Source organism: Taudactylus pleione, unplaced genomic scaffold (genome assembly GCF_031769625.1).
Source record: "Taudactylus pleione unplaced genomic scaffold, aTauple2 ptg001839l, whole genome shotgun sequence".
NCBI lineage: Eukaryota > Metazoa > Chordata > Amphibia > Anura > Myobatrachidae > Taudactylus > Taudactylus pleione.
In genome coordinates this window covers 181,580-202,300 of record NW_028286236.1, presented here as the reverse complement: position 1 = coordinate 202,300, position 20,721 = coordinate 181,580, and the positions used below count along the sequence as shown (strand labels likewise).

Below are 20,721 nucleotides of genomic sequence, written 5' to 3'. Positions count from 1 at the left end.
ATTATATAGTGTGTACCCATGGTATGTGCTCAGTAAGGCTGTGTACATTATATAGTGTGTACCCATGATATGTGCGCTCAGTAAGGCTGTGTAGATTGTCTAGTGTGTACCCATGGTATGTGCGCTCAGTAAGGCTGTGTACATTATCTAGTGTGTACCCATGGTATGTGCGCTCAGTAAGGCTGTGTATATTGTATAGTGTGTACCCATGATATGTGCTCAGTAAGGCTGTGTACATTGTATAGTGTGTACCCATGGTATGTGCGCTCAGTAAGGCTATGTACATTGTATAGTGTGTACCCATGATATGTGCTCAGTAAGGCTGTGTACAGTGTATAGTGTGTACCCATGATATGTGCGCTCAGTAAGGCTGTGTACATTGTATAGTGTGTACCCATGGTATGTGCGCTCAGTAAGGCTGTGTACATTGTGTAGTGTGTACCCATGGTATGTGTGCTCAGTAAGGCTGTGTACATTGTGTAGTGTGGACAGTAAGGCTGTGTACATTATCTAGTGTGTACCCATGATATGTGCGCTCAGTAAGGCTGTGTACATTGTATAGTGTGTACCCATGATATGTGCGCTCAGTAAGGCTGTGTACATTGTATAGTGTGTACCCATGATATGTGCGCTCAGTAACGCTGTGTACATTGTATAGTGTGTACCCATGGTATGTGCGCTCAGTAAGGCTGTGTACATTATCTAGTCTGTACCCATGGTATGTGCGCTCAGTAAGGCTGTGTACATTGTGTAGTCTGTACCCATGGTATGTGCGCTCAGTAAGGCTGTGTACATTGTGTAGTGTGTACCCATGGTATGTGCGCTCAGTAAGGCTGTGTACATTGTCTAGTGTGTACCCATGGTATGTGCGCTCAGTAAGGCTGTGTACATTGTGTAGTGTGTACCCATGGTATGTGCGCTCAGTAAGGCTGTGTACATTGTCTAGTGTGTACCCATGGTATGTGCGCTCAGTAAGGCTGTGTATATTGTATAGTGTGTACCCATGATATGTGCTCAGTAAGGCTGTGTACATTGTATAGTGTGTACCCATGATATGTGCGCTCAGTAAGGCTGTGTACATTGTATAATGTGTACCCATGGTATGTGCTCAGTAAGGCTGTGTACATTGTATAGTGTGTACCCATGGTATGTACGCTCAGTAAGGCTATGTACATTGTATAGTGTGTACCCATGATATGTGCTCAGTAAGGCTGTGTACAGTGTATAGTGTGTACCCATGATATGTGCGCTCAGTAAGGCTGTGTACATTGTATAGTGTGTACCCATGGTATGTGCGCTCAGTAAGGCTGTGTACATTGTGTAGTGTGTACCCATGGTATGTGTGCTCAGTAAGGCTGTGTACATTGTGTAGTGTGGACAGTAAGGCTGTGTACATTATCTAGTGTGTACCCATGATATGTGCGCTCAGTAAGGCTGTGTACATTGTATAGTGTGTACCCATGATATGTGCGCTCAGTAAGGCTGTGTACATTGTATAGTGTGTACCCATGATATGTGCGCTCAGTAACGCTGTGTACATTGTATAGTGTGTACCCATGGTATGTGCGCTCAGTAAGGCTGTGTACATTATCTAGTCTGTACCCATGGTATGTGCGCTCAGTAAGGCTGTGTACATTGTGTAGTCTGTACCCATGGTATGTGCGCTCAGTAAGGCTGTGTACATTGTGTAGTGTGTACCCATGGTATGTGCGCTCAGTAAGGCTGTGTACATTGTCTAGTGTGTACCCATGGTATGTGCGCTCAGTAAGGCTGTGTACATTGTGTAGTGTGTACCCATGGTATGTGCGCTCAGTAAGGCTGTGTACATTGTCTAGTGTGTACCCATGGTATGTGAGCTCAGTAAGGCTGTGTACATTATCTAGTGTGTACCCATGATATGTGCGCTCAGTAACGCTGTGTACATTGTATAGTGTGTACCCATGGTATGTGCGCTCAGTAAGGCTGTGTACATTGTCTAGTGTGTACCCATGGTATGTGCGCTCAGTAAGGCTGTGTACATTGTGTAGTGTGTACCCATGATATGTGCGCTCAGTAAGGCTGTGTACATTGTGTAGTGTGTACCCATGGTATGTGCGCTCAGTAAGGCTGTTTACATTGTGTAGTGTGTACCCATGATATGTGCGCTCAGTAAGGCTGTGTACATTGTGTAGTGTGTACCCATGATATGTGCGCTCAGTAAGGCTGTGTACATTGTGTAGTGTGTACCCATGGTATGTGCGCTCAGTAAGGCTGTGTACATTGTATAGTGTGTACCCATGGTATGTGCGCTCAGTAAGGCTGTGTACATTGTATAGTGTGTACCCATGGTATGTGCTCTCAGTAAGGCTGTGTACATTGTATAGTGTGTACCCATGGTATGTGCGCTCAGTAAGGCTGTGTACATTGTCTAGTGTGTACCCATGATATGTGCGCTCAGTAAGGCTGTGTATATTGTATAGTGTGTACCCATGGTATGTGCGCTCAGTAACGCTGTGTTGATATCTGTCCAATCTGGAGGGAAGGAAAATCTGGTCTGTTTTCCAGTGTTTGGGATCAAATTTATATTGTTATTTGCTCCCATACATTACCAGACAGATTGGACAGATATATATATGTGTACGCAGCCTTATAAAGGCACTTGTGCTCCAGCAAGGACATATGGAAAACATGTCCTGTTAGGGATCCCTGGGGACCGGAAATGGGAAACTGTTCTAGATCTTCACTGTAAGTGATTATCTTCCAATAAATGCTTCATCCTCTCCCCTATGCTACATACACATGGCCGGCAGGATTGTCACACATGTAACGTACATCCTGGTAGGCTAACTGTGGATTCCAGCATGACAGGTCATACTGGGACTTATGGTGCCACTACAGCTGCGGAGTCACAGACTGTATAACACTGCTGACACTCAGTAATTATTGCAGATGTGGGAGCAGAGAAAATAAGATGGGTGATTGCACACAAATCACACAGATATTAGGAGACAGAGGAATAGGGCAGGAGTGGAGGAGAGAGGCTGGCTGAGAGATGTGGTGCACTATCGGAGGGTGTATAATGGGGGAGGGGGAGCAGAGAAGTAGGGTAAGATGATGCGGGCAGAGACTTTATCTTAGGGTACTGGGAAGAATGACCTGAGGGTGGAATGAGGAGGAAAAGGTGGGTGGGCTGTGAGGGATCAGGCCTGGGGAAATATCTTGTCATATGGTGTTGTGTACTTGTGTATATTATACTGTGTGTAGTAATCACTGGTTATCAGGTGTGTGACCTGTTTGTAGTGATCAGTGTGTATCAGGTGTGTGAGATCAGTGTGTATCAGGTGTGTGAGATCAGTGTGTATCAGGTGTGTGATATCAGCTTGTCCTCTGTATAGTGATCAGTGTGCATCAGGTGGGTGATATGCGTGACTTTCCTGTTTTATTATGTTAACGATACTAAATTTGAACCTCTATACGCTCCTAACTATACCTTCTAAAGCCTGCCTATAAACCTCTAAGATTGACGCTTATTTGCGTACGCAGTCATACAGTAAATAAAAACCTTAGACCTGGAACATGTGTTTCCAAAGCACAAAGTATTATTCAAGTAAAAAGTACAGTCAGTTACACGCTATGATCTAAGTACAATTTAGCGCAAAGAATTATACAGACCCAAGTACAGTATACATACGCATTCGTGCTCTGGACCAGATCCCGGCATTCAGAAAGAAAACCTCAGTCAAACAGCATTCAGCAAGAAGACTCCAGACTGGGGTCACAACACACACATTTATACCCTCACAGAAACAGACAACACAATAGAAAGGCTTTTTGCTGATGCTATTGGTTCCCAAGGAGGATGCATCTGTTGCAGAGCATTTAACAGGTTGATTCAAATAGACACAGTCCAGCCTCTAACAACTGGTTGTCTCTGGTTTCCTGCCTCATGCAAACATTCACAAGAATACATTTTGCTGCTTTAAATCTCTTCGGTCCATAAGTTGAGAATGCATGTTGCGATCTTCACACCGATGATACCGGACTGCTGTTGAAAGAGTGCAGATCAGTATAATATCAAACATGGCTTACTTATCATGTATTAAACCTTAGCTACCAAATAACCTTTATTTCACAGCAATTATAATAAATGAACAAACTTGAATCTTATACTTTAAAGCTTCTGGAACCTTTTATGTGAGTATGTAATGTGTAGGTATTTGGGGTTTGATATAAAGACGCTAGTTAACTTGGGGCAGATGCGTGCGCTTGAAGCTAATAAACATCGCCATATGTACTTAAGTGTGAGTTTATCTAAAATGGAGCTTGGGCGGCCATTCGCAAAATGGCGTCTTGCGATCTCACTTTCTAAAATGGCGTCTTGCGGCCAATCGCAAGATGGCGTCGTTACGATCTAATTTTAAGCTGATCTTGTCTCAGCCAATTATCCAGCTTCGACAATGTGCTCTGTAATATTTATTATATTTATATTTTTAGACAAGTGAGCCGTGAGGAACCAGAGAATCTTTACTAAAAGTGACGTGAGGGTTGAGACGTGTCCTGTATAAATCTCTGATCACTAAGGATGGACAAGGACAGGAGTCACATGACTGAGAGGATACTAAATCTCACCCTGGAGATCATCTACCTGCTGACTGGGGAGGTGAGAGGTTCTGGGAGTGTCACAGTGACATCACTTATATCTATAGTAATAATACAGGGACATGACTGGGGAGGTGAGGGGATTTGGGAGTGTCACAGTGACATCACTTATATCTATAGTAATAATATAGGGACATGACACGGGAGGTGAGATCTGGGAATGGCACAATTACATTTATATAGATAGTAGCAATAAAACAGGGTCATGACTGGGGAGGTGAGGGGATCTGGGGGTGTCACAGTGACATCACATATCTATAGTAATAATACAGGGACATGACTGGGGAGGTGAGGGAATCTGGGAGTGTCAGTGTCATCACTTATATCTATAGTAATAATACAGGGACATGACTGGGGAGGTGAGGGGATCTGGGGGTGTCACAGTGATATCACTTATATCTATAGTAATAATACAGGGACATGACTGGGGAGGTGAGGGGATCTGGGGGTGTCACAGTGACATCACTTATATCTATAGTAATAATACAGGGACATGACTGGGGAGGTGAGGGGATCTGGGAGTGTCACAGTGACATCACTTATATCTATAGTAATAATACAGGGACATGACTGGGGAGGTGAGAGGATCTGGGAGTGTCATAGTGACATCACTTATATCTATAGTAATAATATAGGGACATGACACGGGAGGTGAGATCTGGGAATGGCACAATTACATTTATATAGATAGTACCAATAAAACAGGGTCATGACTGGGGAGGTGAGGGGATCTGGGGGTGTCACAGTGACATCACATATCTATAGTAATAATACAGGGACATGACTGGGGAGGTGAGGGGAACTGGGAGTGTCACAGTGACATCACTTACATCTATAGTAATAATACAGGGACATGACTGGGGAGGTGAGGGGATCTGGGAGTGTCACAGTGACATCACTTACATCTATAGTAATAATACAGGGACATGACTGGGGAGGTGAGGGGAACTGGGAGTGTCACAGTGACATCACTTACATCTATAGTAATAATACAGGGACATGACTGGGGAGGTGAGGGGATCTGGGAGTGTCACAGTGACATCACTTACATCTATAGTAATACTACAGGGACATGACTGGGGAGGTGAGGGGATCTGGGAGTGTCACAGTGACATCACTTACATCTATAGTAATAATACAGGGACATGACTGGGGAGGGGAGGGGATCTGGGAGTGTATTCAGTGACATTTGGTGTCTTCCCCAATACACAGGATTACACAGTAGTGAAGAAGACATCCGGTAAGTATGAGACACCCTGCAGCCGTCCCCGTGTGTCAGGAGGACTGAGCATGACCCAGAGCTCCATGACGGTGCCTCCACCTCACTCACTGATACATCAGAGAAACAATGAACAGAAGATTCTGGAACTCACCAACAGGATCTTTCAGCTGCTGACAGGAGAGGTGACTGCTGGGAATGGGACATTATACAGTAACACCGGGGGATGGGACATTATACAGTAACACCAGGGGATGTGTCTGGGTGATGACTGGAGAGGTGACCGCTGGGAATGGGACATTATATAGTAACACCAGGGGATGTGTCTGGGTGATGACTGGAGAGGTGACTGCTGGGAATGGGACATTATACAGTAACACCAGGGGATGGGTCTGGGTGATGACTGGAGAGGTGACTGCTGGGAATGGGACATTATACAGGTCACTATAGCAATACCTAACATAAATTTGGCCACAACATTGGCTTAATTATCTCCAGCTGATGCTGACAATCACTCAGTAGCACAATAAATGTTACTTCTGCTCACACACCTCAATCAGCAGCAGGAAAAGCCTGGTTAGTAATTGTAACACAGCACATTATTAGTCTAGCAGATATATTGCAAGGAACAACTTGCAATATATCTTTCATACTCAGGTACTTGTCCACCTCATATGTACACTGTACATGGGACTGTCACCCAGTGAAATACTCTTAGAGAAGCTTTCAGTTGTATTCCTCTACTCACTTAATTACGCCACTATCCCCCCCCCTTCCCCGCCCCGTGACTCCTCCTTGGAATGGATCATAAGGAGCACAAACGGTTACTGATTGTATCGGTGGAAGCTCATAAATGTGTCCTCCAAACCATGATACGGACATACCTTCCTTGCATAGTTTTATTCAAGAATAATCTCTTTTTTAGTGCATGTATCAAATGAATTTGGTGGTATCCTCTTTGGACACTTGTGTGAGGAGACTCTAAGACTTTTTGAAAAGTTTTATTGATCTCCATACATTTGTCATTGATAATAGTATGTACAAATAAGGAAGGGTCCAGGACGTGTTCTGCCAAGTTTGTGGCTTCCTCAGTGGGTTTCCTTTCTAGACAGATATATTTTATATTTTTCTGTTTTGTATTATTTTTTAGGTTGATGTTGTGACTAATATTAAGATTGAAAATATAGAGGAAGAGACGTATGTGACTGATATGAAGGCAGAAGATATAGAGGGAGAAGAAGAGACGTATGTGACGGATATGAAGGCAGAAGATACAGAAGGAGAAGAAGAGATGTATGTGACTGATATGAAGACAGAAGATATAAAAGGAGAAGAAGAGACGTATGTGACTGATATGAAGGCAGAAGATACAGAGGGAGAAGAAGAGATGTATGTGACTGATATGAAGACAGAAGATATAGAGGGAGAAGAAGAGACATATGTGACTTATAAGAAGGCAGAAGATATAGAGGGAGAAGAGACGTATGTGAGTGGTGATCAGCAGTGTAAGGAGGAGGAAGTCCCTACAGATATCACCACAGGTTAGTAATAAAGACTTATTACAGAAAAGTGTTACATACTCCTTACAGTACAACACAGTGCCGTAACTAGCTATGGGCGAATGGCCAGTATATGAAGCCTATCGGGTGTCCTTGTTATCGTTGCACTCACTGAAGTAACATCACACCCCTTCTGCGTGTTGTAATGACGTTGCACGCTCAGTGGACGGGGCCCACACAGGGTGCAACTGTGCCCTGTTAAAGCAATTCCTTATTCTATGTGCTCAGCCAAAGCTTGGCCTGGCCTCATACTACATAGGATGATATGCTGAATATTTTTGTTCACTTCCTAATAAGGAGAACTACTCTCCTGCTTTGTCATAATGAGAATTTGCAATAAAAAAAAAAATATTCATGTAAATATTCCCCAAAATGGCGACCTGTGCGCATTTCCAGCTTCTCTCTCCATACATCCCATGGATATTGTGCATCTTTCCTGTAAGCCTGGAGGCAGTAGTGTCTTGTTCACGTGCCTTCAGCTTTCATGGTCTAGTACAGGCCTGGCCAGCCTGTGGCCCTCCAGCTGTTGTGACACTACACATCCCAGCATGCCCTGCCACAGCTTTAGCAATTCCTAATTGCCAAACTTTACCAGGGCATGCTGGGACTTGTAGTTTTATAGCAGCTAGAGAGTCACAGGTTGGCCAGGCCTGGTATAGTATATCAGAACACATTATATCTATAGTATATGAGATATTCTCTCCATTCATGTCACAAAGTAATCTCCAGCACAAGCATCGTAAATTAATAAAACACACATGTCCGCGTCTGGGTTACCCATATTGTACATGGTGCAAGCTGCGTGGCGATAGTAATGCCGTATATGAATACAATACAGAAAGACAATTGTTGTGGGATGTGGTCGGGGACCCAGGCCACGCGGCTGAGATGGCCACCACGGCATAACATTATGTTCTATGGCACCATCAGAGGGAAATATTGGCATTATAGGCTTTATGCTGGCTGCATATGTAATGGTGTAATATGTACGGTGTGTGCAGCTGGCTGTGGTATCTGAGCATCATCTGGTGGCTGCACCCCCAAGGCTGTTACTCCCAGTGCTGGGCACAGTGTAGGTAATGTGCAATGTTCAGAGTACGAGAGGCTGTAATTCCTACTTACTGTATACATATGTACAGATAGCGCTATATATATATATATATATATATATATATATATATATATATATACATACACACCTATCATATGGGTTACCCTGCAGCCTCAGGGCAGCTAAGTACTGGACTATAGGGCTGCACTTGTACAGCGCTAAGCGCAGGGCACAGAGTATCTAATGTTACATGTACTGACTGGGCTTTGTTATATAATAGCACTTTCCCCATAGTGTCTGTGTGACCCTTGGAAAGTGCACTGAGCGGCCAGGTTACCCGATAAGGGGAGGTTATTGTGTCACCCAGACACAGGCAGTGACATGTTAGTGAAGCCTGTGAGTAACCATTTGCCCTAGTGACACCTTTATGTTTTTGTCTTCCTGCATATTGGAGTTTCCTGTTCATGCCTTCTGTACTAAGGAGACCAGTCATGTAACATGTCAGGGTAAATGTAATAGGATCCAAGTTTGTAAAATGTGCGAGTATAGAGCTATTGTGAGGATACCGGGCGAGCTAGGGATCCCGGGGTTCAGGGATCACATAATGGAGCGGGTTATAATGAAGAAAAGATTCACTTTATTCACGAAGGCACAGAAATCCACCAAGCAGCAAGCAGGGTTATATGAATACAGTCCACTCAGAGTTCAGCAAAGTCTTTTACAGCTACTGTATAACTCCTCCCTGCCTGGCCAGCAATGACAGCTGTATCAGGGCACACAGAGCTGCTCTATATCTCCTCCCTACCTGGCCAGCAATGACAGCTGTATCAGGGCACACAGAGCTGCTCTATATCTCCTCCCTACCTGGCCAGCAATGACGGCTGTATCAGGGCACACAGAGCTGCTCTATATCTCCTCCCTACCTGGCCAGCAATGACAGCTGTATCAGGGCACACACAGCTGCTCTCTATCTCCTCCCACCTGGCCAGCAATGACAGCTGTATCAGGGCACACAGAGCTGCTCTATATCTCCTCCCTACCTGGCCAGCAATGACAGCTGTATCAGGGCACACAGAGCTGCTCTATATCTCCTCCCTACCTGGCCAGCAATGACAGCTGTATCAGGGCACACAGAGCTGCTCTATATATCCTCCCTACCTGGCCAGCAATGACAGCTGTATCAGGGCACACAGAGCTGCTGGTACCCAATGTCACCGAGAGGGGACAACATCCCAACCTCCAGATTCACACTGTACACACACTAGCCCACCATTCCTTCCTGCTGCTCTATATCTCCTCTGTGACTTTATGCTAGCGCTGTCTGTATTTCTTAGTCATTCTGTCAGACAATATAACTATACCTTTTCTTTTTCTGAGCGGGTCGATGGTGCCCAAGTGCGCATGTGCATGATGGAGGGAGCTCCGTAGTGCGCATGCGCGAGACCCGAATAGCGACGGCCAAGCCGTCGCTATGGGTCTCGCACCAAAGGGGGCTTGCTGTCGATGGTGAGTGACAGCACGCCCCCTTTGGTGGGCGTGCCGGGGACATGGCTGCCCAGACGGAGGCGTTCCCATGGGACGGCCCCACTGACATCACTAGTGATGTCAGTGGGAGTGTTTTTGGCTCTGATAGAACCAAAAGCACTCCGGGCTTGCGGCAGATGAGACCCTACCGCAAGGGTCTCGTCGCAAGCCCGATGGTCGCGATGGTCTTGACCATCGACCATCTTTTTGGCCGCTCGCATAAGCTGTGGGTGGTCACCCTCAGCTATGCGAGCGGCCAGGAGGCCGCTCCAATTTTAGGTAGGATGGCCCTGATTCAGAGCGAGCGCTCTTGTCAGAGCGTCTGGCTCTGAATCAGGCCCTCAGCTTGCTGTCCCTTATGGCTGCGTTCTTGGAGAGCAAACTCTAAGAAGGGATTAGAGTGTTGACCTTATACTGGTAAGATCTTGTTTGGCCCTGACCTGGACAAGATTGTGGATAAATCTGTGTGTCTGTCTTCAGCATCTACTTTTTCAGGATCTCGGCCCTCATCCTTTCGGCCACAAGGTTCAGAAACCGAACGGATCCCATCGACCTATCCTCAATCTCAAGTCCCTGAACAAATTCCTCAGGGTACCTCATTTCAGGATGGAAACCCTTCACTCAATTATACTGGCTATGGAACCTGGAGATTTTATGGTGTCACTGGATTTTCAGGATGCATACCTGCATATTCTGATTGCTTTGTCTCACCAGCATTTTCGCAGGTTTGCTGTACTGCAACATAATTTCCAAAAATTATGGATGTAATGGCAGCCCATCTGCGGCTGCAGGGGGTCCATCTGTTACCCTACCTGGACAACCTTTTACTGTTTGCCTCTGCAGAAATTGATCCTCTCCAGGTGGGACGGATTACCACATTGGCTAAATGCACAAACGATGGTGCTCTCTCCAGAGGTACGTCTGTCTCTGGCTTGTTGGCTACAGACAGGTCGCCTCACCAAGGGGCGGCCCTTTTGAAATCCAGACTGGGTCCTCCTGAAGCCAGTCTATGGGGTTGGGGTGCAGTGACAGGTCCATACTCATTTCAGGGACGGCGGACAGTCGAGGAGTCTGCCCGACTAATCAACATATTGGAACTTCAGGGGGTCTTCAGGCCCCTGCAAAAAGCCAGACTCATACTTCACATAAAGCCCGTGCAAGTTCAGTCAGACAACGCCATGACTGTGGCCTACAGCAACCATCACAGAAGAACTCAAAGTCAGGCGGCAATGACAGAGGTGTCACGCATTCTGACATGGGCGGATGGCAATCTCCCAGCTATATCGGCAGTGTTCATTCCAGGAGTTCTCAATTGGGAAGCTGACTTCCTCAGCCGTCACGACGTGCATCCCTGGGAATGGTCTCTTCACCAAGAGGTGCTTCAGCTCCTAGTGGACAAGTGGGGCCTTCCAGACGTGGACCTCATGGCCTCCAGAGACAATCACAAACTGCCAGTGTACAGGTCCAGAACAAGAGATGCCAAGGCTCTCCTGGTAGACGCTCTGTCAGTCAAGTGGACCTTCCAGTTTGCATACCTGTTTCCTCCAGTCTCCCTTCTTCCTCGAGTAATTCAGAAGTTCAAGCAAGAGGGAGGCACTGTCCTCCTGGTGGCTCCAGCGTGGCCCTGACGTCACTGGTACTCAGATCTACAGGGTCTTTCCATCGACACTCCGGTGCTGTTGCCTCAATGTCCGGAACTGTTGTCTCAAGTTCTTTGCCTTTACCCTGACCTGGGTCGTCTGTCTTTGACAACGTCTGTCTTTGATGACGTGGCTCTTGAGACATCCCTCCTAAGCACGTGAACCAGCCCCTGCCAGGATTTACCACAGGGTGTGGCATAGCTACTTTCAATGGTGTCGTCCCAAAGGTTATGATCCCCTGGTGTTTCGGATATCCAGAGTTTTGGCTTTCCTGCAGGCGGGTTTGGATCTTGGTCTCCGCCTTGCCTCACTGAAGGTGCACATCTCTGCTCTGTCAGTGTGGTTCCAGCAAAGGATTGTTCCTCTTCCTGATATCTGCGCTTTCCTACAGGGTGTCCTTCACATGCAGCCTCCTGTTCCGCCTTGGGATTTGGCTTTTTCTTCTGGCTATAGCTTCCACCAGAAGAGTGTCAGACTTGGGGGGCTCTCCTGTCGTTCCCAATTTCTAGTTTTTAACCAGGACAGGGCGATGCTTTTGACTCGCCCTGGGTTCCTTCCTAAGGTGGTTTCTAGTTTCCACATTAATGAGGAAATTATTGTACCGGCCTTTAATTCTCCAGACATCTCGGCAGGTGAGGCCTCATTGGATGTGGTACGTGCCCTCTGGATTTATGTGAACTGTACCAGTTCCCTTCGGAAGTCAGACTCCTTGTTTGTTCTTCTATGGATTCCAGGGATGGCCAGCCAATAAGCAAATTTGGCTAGGTGGTTTTGCATGACGATCTCTGAGGCTTACACTTCTGAGGGCCTTCCAGTTCCACCCTCTGTTACTGCTCATTCTACTCGGTCTGTAAGTCCTTCGTGGGCAGCTCACCATGGCGCCTTGGCTGTTTGGCTTTGTAAGGCTCCAGGTGGTCTTCTGTCCAGAACTTTCTGAGGTATTATGCATTTGATACCTTTGCCTCTCAGGATGCTTCCTTTTGGGTGGTGGATTCTCCTCTCTGTACAGGAGCATCCCCACCCTTAAAGGGACTGCTTTGGGACATCCGGTCTCCCTGTGGAGCCTATGAACCCTGAAGAGGAAAATGAGAGATATGGTAAGAACTTGTTATCTTTCCTCGAAGTCCATAGAGTCCATAGGGCACCCACCCTGACGCATCTGTGCTTCAGATGGGCTTCGCTCTGGTCACTGGTTTTCCGTCTCCTTCTGTGTGAGAATGTGATTCTTGAGTGCTCCAGACTTTCTTCTCTCTCTTTTTTTATAATCCTCCGGCCTTTGGCATGCTACAAAACTGAGGTGACTCTGGCCCAGGAGCGGGGTATAGGTGGGAGACCCAGTGCATCCTGGGAGAAAAATTTAACTGCGTGGTGCCCGGATGACTATCACCTATACCCCAAGGTCTCCCTGTGGACCCTATGGACGTCAAGAAAGAGAGATAACAAAGGTAAGTTCTTACCATATCTCTCATTATCTGAGTGTGGTTCCACTCAAGGGTGATGGAAATCAGGATAATCTCTCATTGGACACTTTTTCAATCACCTTTAATAATCTCCATATCTGGAATACAGGCCAGCACTAAGCAAACAGAGGAGACTCATGGTGTAATAATTGTCACCTGGTCCTCTGCCCACACCTTCCCGATCTGTTACCGTTTCCGGCTTTCACATCCAAGGACGCTGGTTTTAGATGGAACACATTGTGCTCAGGTTTTTGTAAGCGTACCCTCCCCTATGGGCAGCTTTTGAGCTTTCCATGGTCCAGTGTCCCCCAGATTGGATGAAAGGGAAAACAGGAATTGTGTAATAACATTTACATCCTTTTCTCTGATTCCATCTGGGGGACACAGTGTTCCCACCATTATACTCCATTGTTTTGTTGGTTGGTTCTTGCTGGTTAGTAATTTACAATGGTTTTTTTTCCCCTTGGTTTATTGCTACTTTTGAAGTTGTACTGATGACCAAGAGGTTGCAGACGGGAGGAGCTACCAGCTTAAAGATATACTAGTCTAATAAGTGCCAGCTCCTCTGCTACCCACGGTCCAGTGTCCCTCAGATGGTACCAGAGAACAGAATATAACAGTAAGTACAAACATCCCATTCTGCTACTCGTGTGTGTCTGACATTTACTGACTGAGCGTTTGTGCTGGGAGCCACATGGCTTGTAGTAAGGCTACCACTTGCTGGTGGTGTGATAGTTATCTTAGCAGCAGTGAGAAAGTGTCCAGATAGCCAGTGCGCGCTGTCACATGTGTTGTCTGTGCCCAACATGCGGGACATGCACATGGACATAGTACTATGTAAAGAAACCGGAATTGTGTAGGGGACAAAGTAACAACTCCTTGTTCCAAACCCTAGTAATCTGCAACCCCATGTCATCACATTTGGTGTTAGCAGTGGGATCGCTCAAGTTAAAAGCTCGGCAGCAAGAATCACAGCAGAATGGAGACAGCAGCACCAACAGAACGCACACTGAATGGGTTCTAAAATGGCACAAAAGAGCTGTCATGGTACTGGCTGGAGTAGATATCGTCTGCACACTCGGCAGTACAAGGAGACGTCTGAGAGCCACATTGCCAGGGGCCAGGCTGTGAAACTAGCAAATTGCTGGTGGATAGTAGCCTCACAGCAAAGATGGTACCATGCAAGTGGTGAGGGCACCACATAGACCCTACAAAAGTGGAGACTGTGGATGGAGGAGCCCTGTTATGCCTACAACATCCTTAGGAGTCCTTTTAAAGTTGCTTGTGAAGACATCCAATGGTGAAGCTAATGGATGCCTGAGGCAGGCTACAGCTCAAAGTGTGAATCAATGATCAGCCTGGAAGTGAGGAGTGGGAAAGGGGCGGCCATTTACAAGTGTGTTTTGGGCCTAAAGTTATTTGCTACCAGAGACATTTAATTAGGAATCTGGTGCAGGACGCAAAAATTGTGACCTGCTAATCATAATTCCACCAGATCCAATAGGCCATGCACTAGGCTCCTCAGGTAGCATGGCCTTCTGACCCAGGTGTGGTTATAACACCAGTAACTTTGTGCTGAGCACACGGACTCAGTGGGGGAGGAAAGTAAAGAAACCGGAATTGTGTAGGTGACTAAAGTTACAACGCCTTATTCCAAACGCTACTTAGACTGAACTTTTTAGCCCAGTGTTCTTTAACCACTTGCCTGGCATGGTCGTAATTTTCTGACCACACCAGGCAGTTCTTTATCTATACTGGACATAAAATTTTGTCCAGTCAGATAAACATGAGGACGGCTGCAGGAAGAGAATCTTACCACAGCTGCTGCTCTCAAAGGGACCTTCTGGTCCCTCTGCTTGCCAGCATCCTCTCCCCGTGTGTCTGCTGTGCTTCCGATCACTGCTAGTCGGTCAGCAAAGCAGGACTCCCTACCCAGCACTTGCAGAACAGAGCAGCCGCTGGGGAAAAGGTAAGTTAACCTCCCCCTTAAGCCCCTGACATACCTGGTTCCTGTATCCGGCCTCAAATTGAATGCTCTGATTGTGGTTCCGATGTTTTCATATTTGAAAAACAGATTTATTTTTTTAACAGATCTTTTAAAAAAATAATTTATATATATTTTTTTTTAATGAAACCATTTTGGATAAGTTCAAATGTATGTTCCTCACCTAATTCACTCATAAAAAAGAAAACGACAATTTTGAAGCAGTTTTTGGAAAAAAAATTGTCAGTTAAGTGGTTAATTACTTCATACCCTGGTGATTCTGCCAGCCCTTTACTGATAGTATGATGTTGTATTTACATTTATGGTTATGTGTTGCCATGTGACATTAGGTGTTTCCATACAGAATGTGTATCCCCGTGCCCTTAGGAATATATCATACCAGATGTACCTGTGAGGGAAATGTGACATCAAAGCCGGCACAATGTGGTAAGCGGTGTATGCATTGCAGAGCGTAGCCCGGCACCTTTGCCGCTCCCTTGTGTCCTTGCATCTCCTCTCTGTGTCTTTTCACATCCCCCTTCACAATTTAGAATACTGACATAGTTTGGACTCTAACCTGTCACCTCTGCTTTGCAGTCAGACAAGATAACTATAGAGCAATTTGCTGCTACAATGGAAGCCTGTGCATTCTAACTATATGGAGCTACTTTACATTCTCTGTAGTACTACCAGGGATTCGAACTTAGCACCTCATACTTTGCAGTCAGTCACCTTACCAATGGAGCCACTTGCTACTACATTAGAAACCTGTGACTTCTAACTATATGAAGTTACTTCACATTCTCCTTAATTTAAAATTCAGTCAAACCTGAGTTTCAAACCTATCACCTCACACTTTGTAGTTAGAGACCTTACCAATGGAACCATTTGCTCCTGCATTAGAAATATGAGAATGCTAACTATATGAGGGCTCAAATTTACAGTTTGCAGGAGGTGCCTAACACCCTAGCACCGGCCCTGTGTGACATCTCCTTGTAAAAGCACTTCACAGGTTAAATTCTCCCTCCACAGTTGACACTCAAGGGTTGAGTGAATTAAGGTATCATTGTCCCTTCTTTTTACTCCCTATTGCCAGAGAGTCAGGAGTTGGACCCAGCAGAGCGTCACCTGAGAGATGACACCTGGGGGAGGTAGTGGGGGCTGGATATTACAAAGACCCTGCCAATCTGAACCTTTGGTAACTCCCCTGAGCAGGAACTTCCAACGAGGGTATTAGAAGGGTGGTAAAGGAGGGTTACTCTGAGGGCTGGAGAGATGAGTCCTTGGTCCTAGGCTAAGAGGTGTGGAATTGTATTACTGAATTGTGCTGTGCTTTTTATCACCCATTCGGTTCAATAAACCACCACTGGTTTTCATCTACCACCGTGCACGAGTGATCTGCAACCCCGTAGCCTCTGTATTTACGTGAATAATGTGGTGCTCCAATGCTGCCTTTATTTAGACTTTCTATTCCTTGGATATGGAATGTCTGTTGATAAATGCAGGCCCTTTTATTTGCCTAGAGAAATCTAATCAGTGATCGTGGTGGCTGTTTATATCCTCCCCGAAGGCAAAATGAGGGTTGTGATCTGGACATTGTATGTAACGTCCGAGGTAAACAACAATCCACCTATGTGGAAGAAGCATGAAGTCATTGTGTGTTACCATCCCAGATATCTGACCAGTCTCCTTTCCACACTCTCTGGTGTATCTCACACATCAGGAGCCATCAGCCCCTATTATACTCCTGCTCTCCCCCTCACATCATGTCACTGTGTGTTATCAGCCCAGAGATCTGACCAGTCTCCTCTCCACACTCTAAAACAATATACTGACACATCACAACAAACTATAAGCACACACTTATTATTGCACAGTGCTTCCACCAATGTTTGTCTACAATTAATGATTCAGCCTATAATAGTAGTGTGACTGTGACAGTGGGACTGTGGCACCTGAGTGTGACCAGAGGGACATATAGTGGCTGTTGCACTGTTGCCATTTGCTACCTTTGTGTCCACCTGGAGACCTGTGAGTAGTGTAACCGGTGGCCAGGACATGCTGCTAGTGTACATAGCTACTGTGCTTCCACGTCTCCAGTGTGTGTGAGAGAAGTGACTGGATGCCCAGTGTCACTGGCTTATGTGGTTTCCTGTCCCATGATAGTAGCTGGGCAATGTGTAAGCTTGGGGAATGTTACTCACCACATGTCACCGTGGCTGGGTCTATGCCGTCTGCTTGGTAATCCCGTTGTGTTGTATTTTACCTGTGCAGCAAGAGCCATATCTTCTGCATCTACAGTTATTATTGTAATAAAGTAGCTGTACAGTAGTTTGTAAATTCAAATTCGACATTGTGGACTCACTAATAGTATTATTAGCCGTTATTTATATGGGATCCTCAGTGCCTTATGGAGTATATAAACAGAACACATTGTAAGCCTAACGAGGGAATAGTACAGAAAACTTACAGTACAAAACATTGTAGCACATGGGACACCAGCTATAACAACACTGCAGCTCATACAGTCACAGTAGCAGCACAGGCTGAGCCCAATGGTTCGGTGCCGCTGTTACTATTGGGGAGGTGGTGATAGTATAGGTCAGGGGAGCGAGAGCACAAAAGGGAAGAGGGCCCTGCTCATTAGAGCTTACAATCTATAGGTGGAGGGGCTGACAGAGAGGAGTGACATAGAGGGGAGAGAGTGAACGAGAAGCATAGATAGGTGGGTTAGAATGTGAGCAGGGAAGCTTTAGTAAAGAAGTGGGTTTTGATAGTCTCTATGACGCTTTGGAGAGTCTGAGAGGGTGAGAGTTCCAGCGGTGGAAAGCAGCACAAGAAAGTCATGGAGACAGGAGTTAGAGGATATAATGAGTTGGGAGGAGAGGTGCAAGGCATTGGTAGAGCAAAGTGGGTGATGGGAGAGTGGAGGGAGATAGAGGGGAGAGGATTCAGTGAGTGCTTTATAGGTGAGTATGAGGAGTTTGAATTGGGTTCTGGGCCTTTGGAAGAGTGGACGAGAAGCAGTAATTTGTAGAAGATGAGCCAGGCAGCAGCATTGAGGACAGATTACAGTGGAGAGAGATGGGTGTTGGAGGGGCCACGTGGGAGGAGCTTACAGTAGTCCAGTCTAGTGGATGAGGGTCTTAGTTGCCTCCAGTGTGAGAGAGGGTCTGATCCGTGAGATATTTAGAAGGTGGAGGCGTCATGACTGTGAGAGGGACTGAATGTGGGTGTTGATGTAGAAGGTGAAATTAATGGTATCTCCAAGACAGAGGAAATGTGAGATAGAAGAGATTATGAGGTTGTCTATGGATGATAAAATTGAGGGAGGTGAGAGGACTCCAGGTGGTGAGAAGATGATCGGCTCAGTCTTAGACATGTTAAGTTTAAAAAAGTACTGAGACATCTAAAACCATTTGCTCCTCAATGTAAATGTCTATTTTCATACATTTGTTTCCAGTAGATGGACACACAAGCAGGAATACCTCAGAGGGAGATCTCATTGTGTCTTCAGATTTTAAAATAGAAGATGACAACTTCAGACAAGATTCTTCAGAAGAAAACCCCATTACCATAAATATACATCCAGCACTTTACTGTGCGGACATATCATCTTGTCCCTCTAATCATAACGAACGTTCTCTTGATAATTCAGATTTTGCTACACACAGTACAGTTCATAAAGGTGATATGATGTTATCTTGTATAGAACTTTTACCAGATTCAGAACGTCAGTCATTTTCTGTTACACATCAGAGAAATCACAGAGGTGAGAAACCGTTTCCATGTCCTGAGTGTGGGAAAAGTTTTACACGTAAATCTAAGCTAGTTATACATCAGAGAAGTCACACAGGTGAGAAGCCGTTTCCATGTCCTGAGTGTGGGAAATGTTTTGCATATAAATCTAATCTGGTTATACATCAGAGAAGTCACACAGGTGAAAAACCATTTCCATGCTCCGAGTGTGGGAAATGTTTTACACGGAAAGCAGATCTTGTTATACATCAGAGAACTCACACAGGTGAGAAGCTACTTCCATGCTCTGAGTGTGGGAAATGTTTTAACAAGAAATCATTTCTTATTGGACATAAGAAGACACACACCGGTGAGAAGCTGTTTACATGCTCTGAGTGTGGGAAATGTTTTATATATAAATCACTTCTTGTTATGCATCAGAGAACTCACACAGGTGAAAAACCATTTCCATGCTCCGAGTGTGGGAAATGTTTTACACAGAAAGCAGATCTTGTTACACATCAGAGAAGAAGTCACACAGGTGAGAAGCTACTACCATGCTCTGAGTGTGGGAAATGTTTTACCAAGAAATCACTTCTCGTTCGACATCAGATGATACACACCGGTGAAAAACCATTTCCATGTTCTGAGTGTGGGAAATGTTTTACACTGAAATCAGCTCTTGTTATACATCAGAGAAGTCACACAGGTGAAAAACCATTTCCATGTTCTGAGTGTGGGAAATGTTTTACACAGAAATCGTCTCTTGTTAAACATAAGAGAACTCACACAGGTGAGAAACCATTTTCCTGTTCGGAGTGTGAGAAATGTTTTACACAGAAAGCAGATCTTGTTACACATCAGAGAAGTCACACAGGTGAGAAGCTACTACCATGCTCTGAGTGTGGGAAATGTTTTACCAAGAAATCACTTCTTGTTACACATAAGATGATACACACCGGTGAGAAACCATTTACATGCTCTCAGTGTGGGAAATGTTTTACATATAAATCAGTTCTTGTTACACATAAGAGAACTCACACAGGTGAGAAACCATTTTCCTGTTCGGAGTGTGGGAAATGTTTTACACAGAAAGCAGATCTTGTTACACATCAGAGAAGTCACACAGGTGAGAAGCTACTACCATGCTCTGAGTGTGGGAAATGTTTTACCAAGAAATCACTTCTTGTTAGACATCAGATGATACACACTGGTGAAAAACCATTTTCCTGTTCGGAGTGTGGGAAATGTTTTACACGGAAATCAGATCTTGTTAAACATCAGAGAAGTCACACAGGTGAGAGGTCATTGCCATGCTCTGAGTGTGGGAAATGTTTTAAAGAGAAATCAGATCTTCTTAGACATCAGAGAACTCACACAGGCAAAATACAATTTAAATGAACTGATATTCATGGACCATAGATGGTGCACAGTGCACAATCTAGTTGGTAACGGGGAAAACAATGAGTAGAGTCTAAATAATGACTTGGTAAACAATTTGTGTGTGATATCTAGTGTTAAATAATATTTAAGTAAAATTTGTGCAATAAAATGATAAAATAGCAGCTTAATAGACACTAAAAGGATTTCTCAAATGAATCCTAACAGAAAAACATATAAAATAATGATGCCACCAAAGGCGCTGTTCACCATAAACATGTCCAAATAAATCGTTTGTAATAGAAAGTAATCACCCTGTTAATGGTGTAAAGTCCTGTCCAGCTTTTTCAAAATTTGTTGTCCACAGAATAGAATACCACAGTTTCAGATAATCCTTACTTGAATCCCAACAATAGGATAATCAATCTGAAAAATATAAATCGTATCTCCCACTTCCCATATAATATGGAAAGAAGTTTGGGTCGATACATAAAAAAGAGTGCAGAGACCTTTTGGCAAGGGTAAATA

At 45.1% G+C, this 20,721-nt stretch overlaps 1 protein-coding gene across 2 annotated transcripts in view; it reads left to right on the top strand.

Moving 5' to 3' along the window:
* The window catches only part of LOC148436301 (uncharacterized), a 45,932-nt gene extending 25,633 nt beyond the window's left edge, over positions 1 to 20,299 (top strand). The window contains exons 2-5 of one of the 2 annotated variants that reach the window (XM_088465063.1): positions 4,474 to 4,639; positions 5,851 to 6,042; positions 7,008 to 7,398; positions 18,542 to 20,299. In XM_088465063.1, the coding sequence (XP_088321189.1) occupies positions 4,562 to 4,639; positions 5,851 to 6,042; positions 7,008 to 7,398; positions 18,542 to 20,214 (2,334 nt within the window). In that variant the 5' untranslated portion in view covers positions 4,474 to 4,561 and the 3' untranslated portion in view covers positions 20,215 to 20,299. Of the gene's footprint in view, positions 1 to 4,473; positions 4,640 to 5,850; positions 6,043 to 7,007; positions 7,399 to 18,538 lie in introns of both variants that reach the window. The other variant, XM_088465062.1, reaches the window with a different exon arrangement.
* Positions 20,300 to 20,721: the final 422 nt, after the last annotated feature.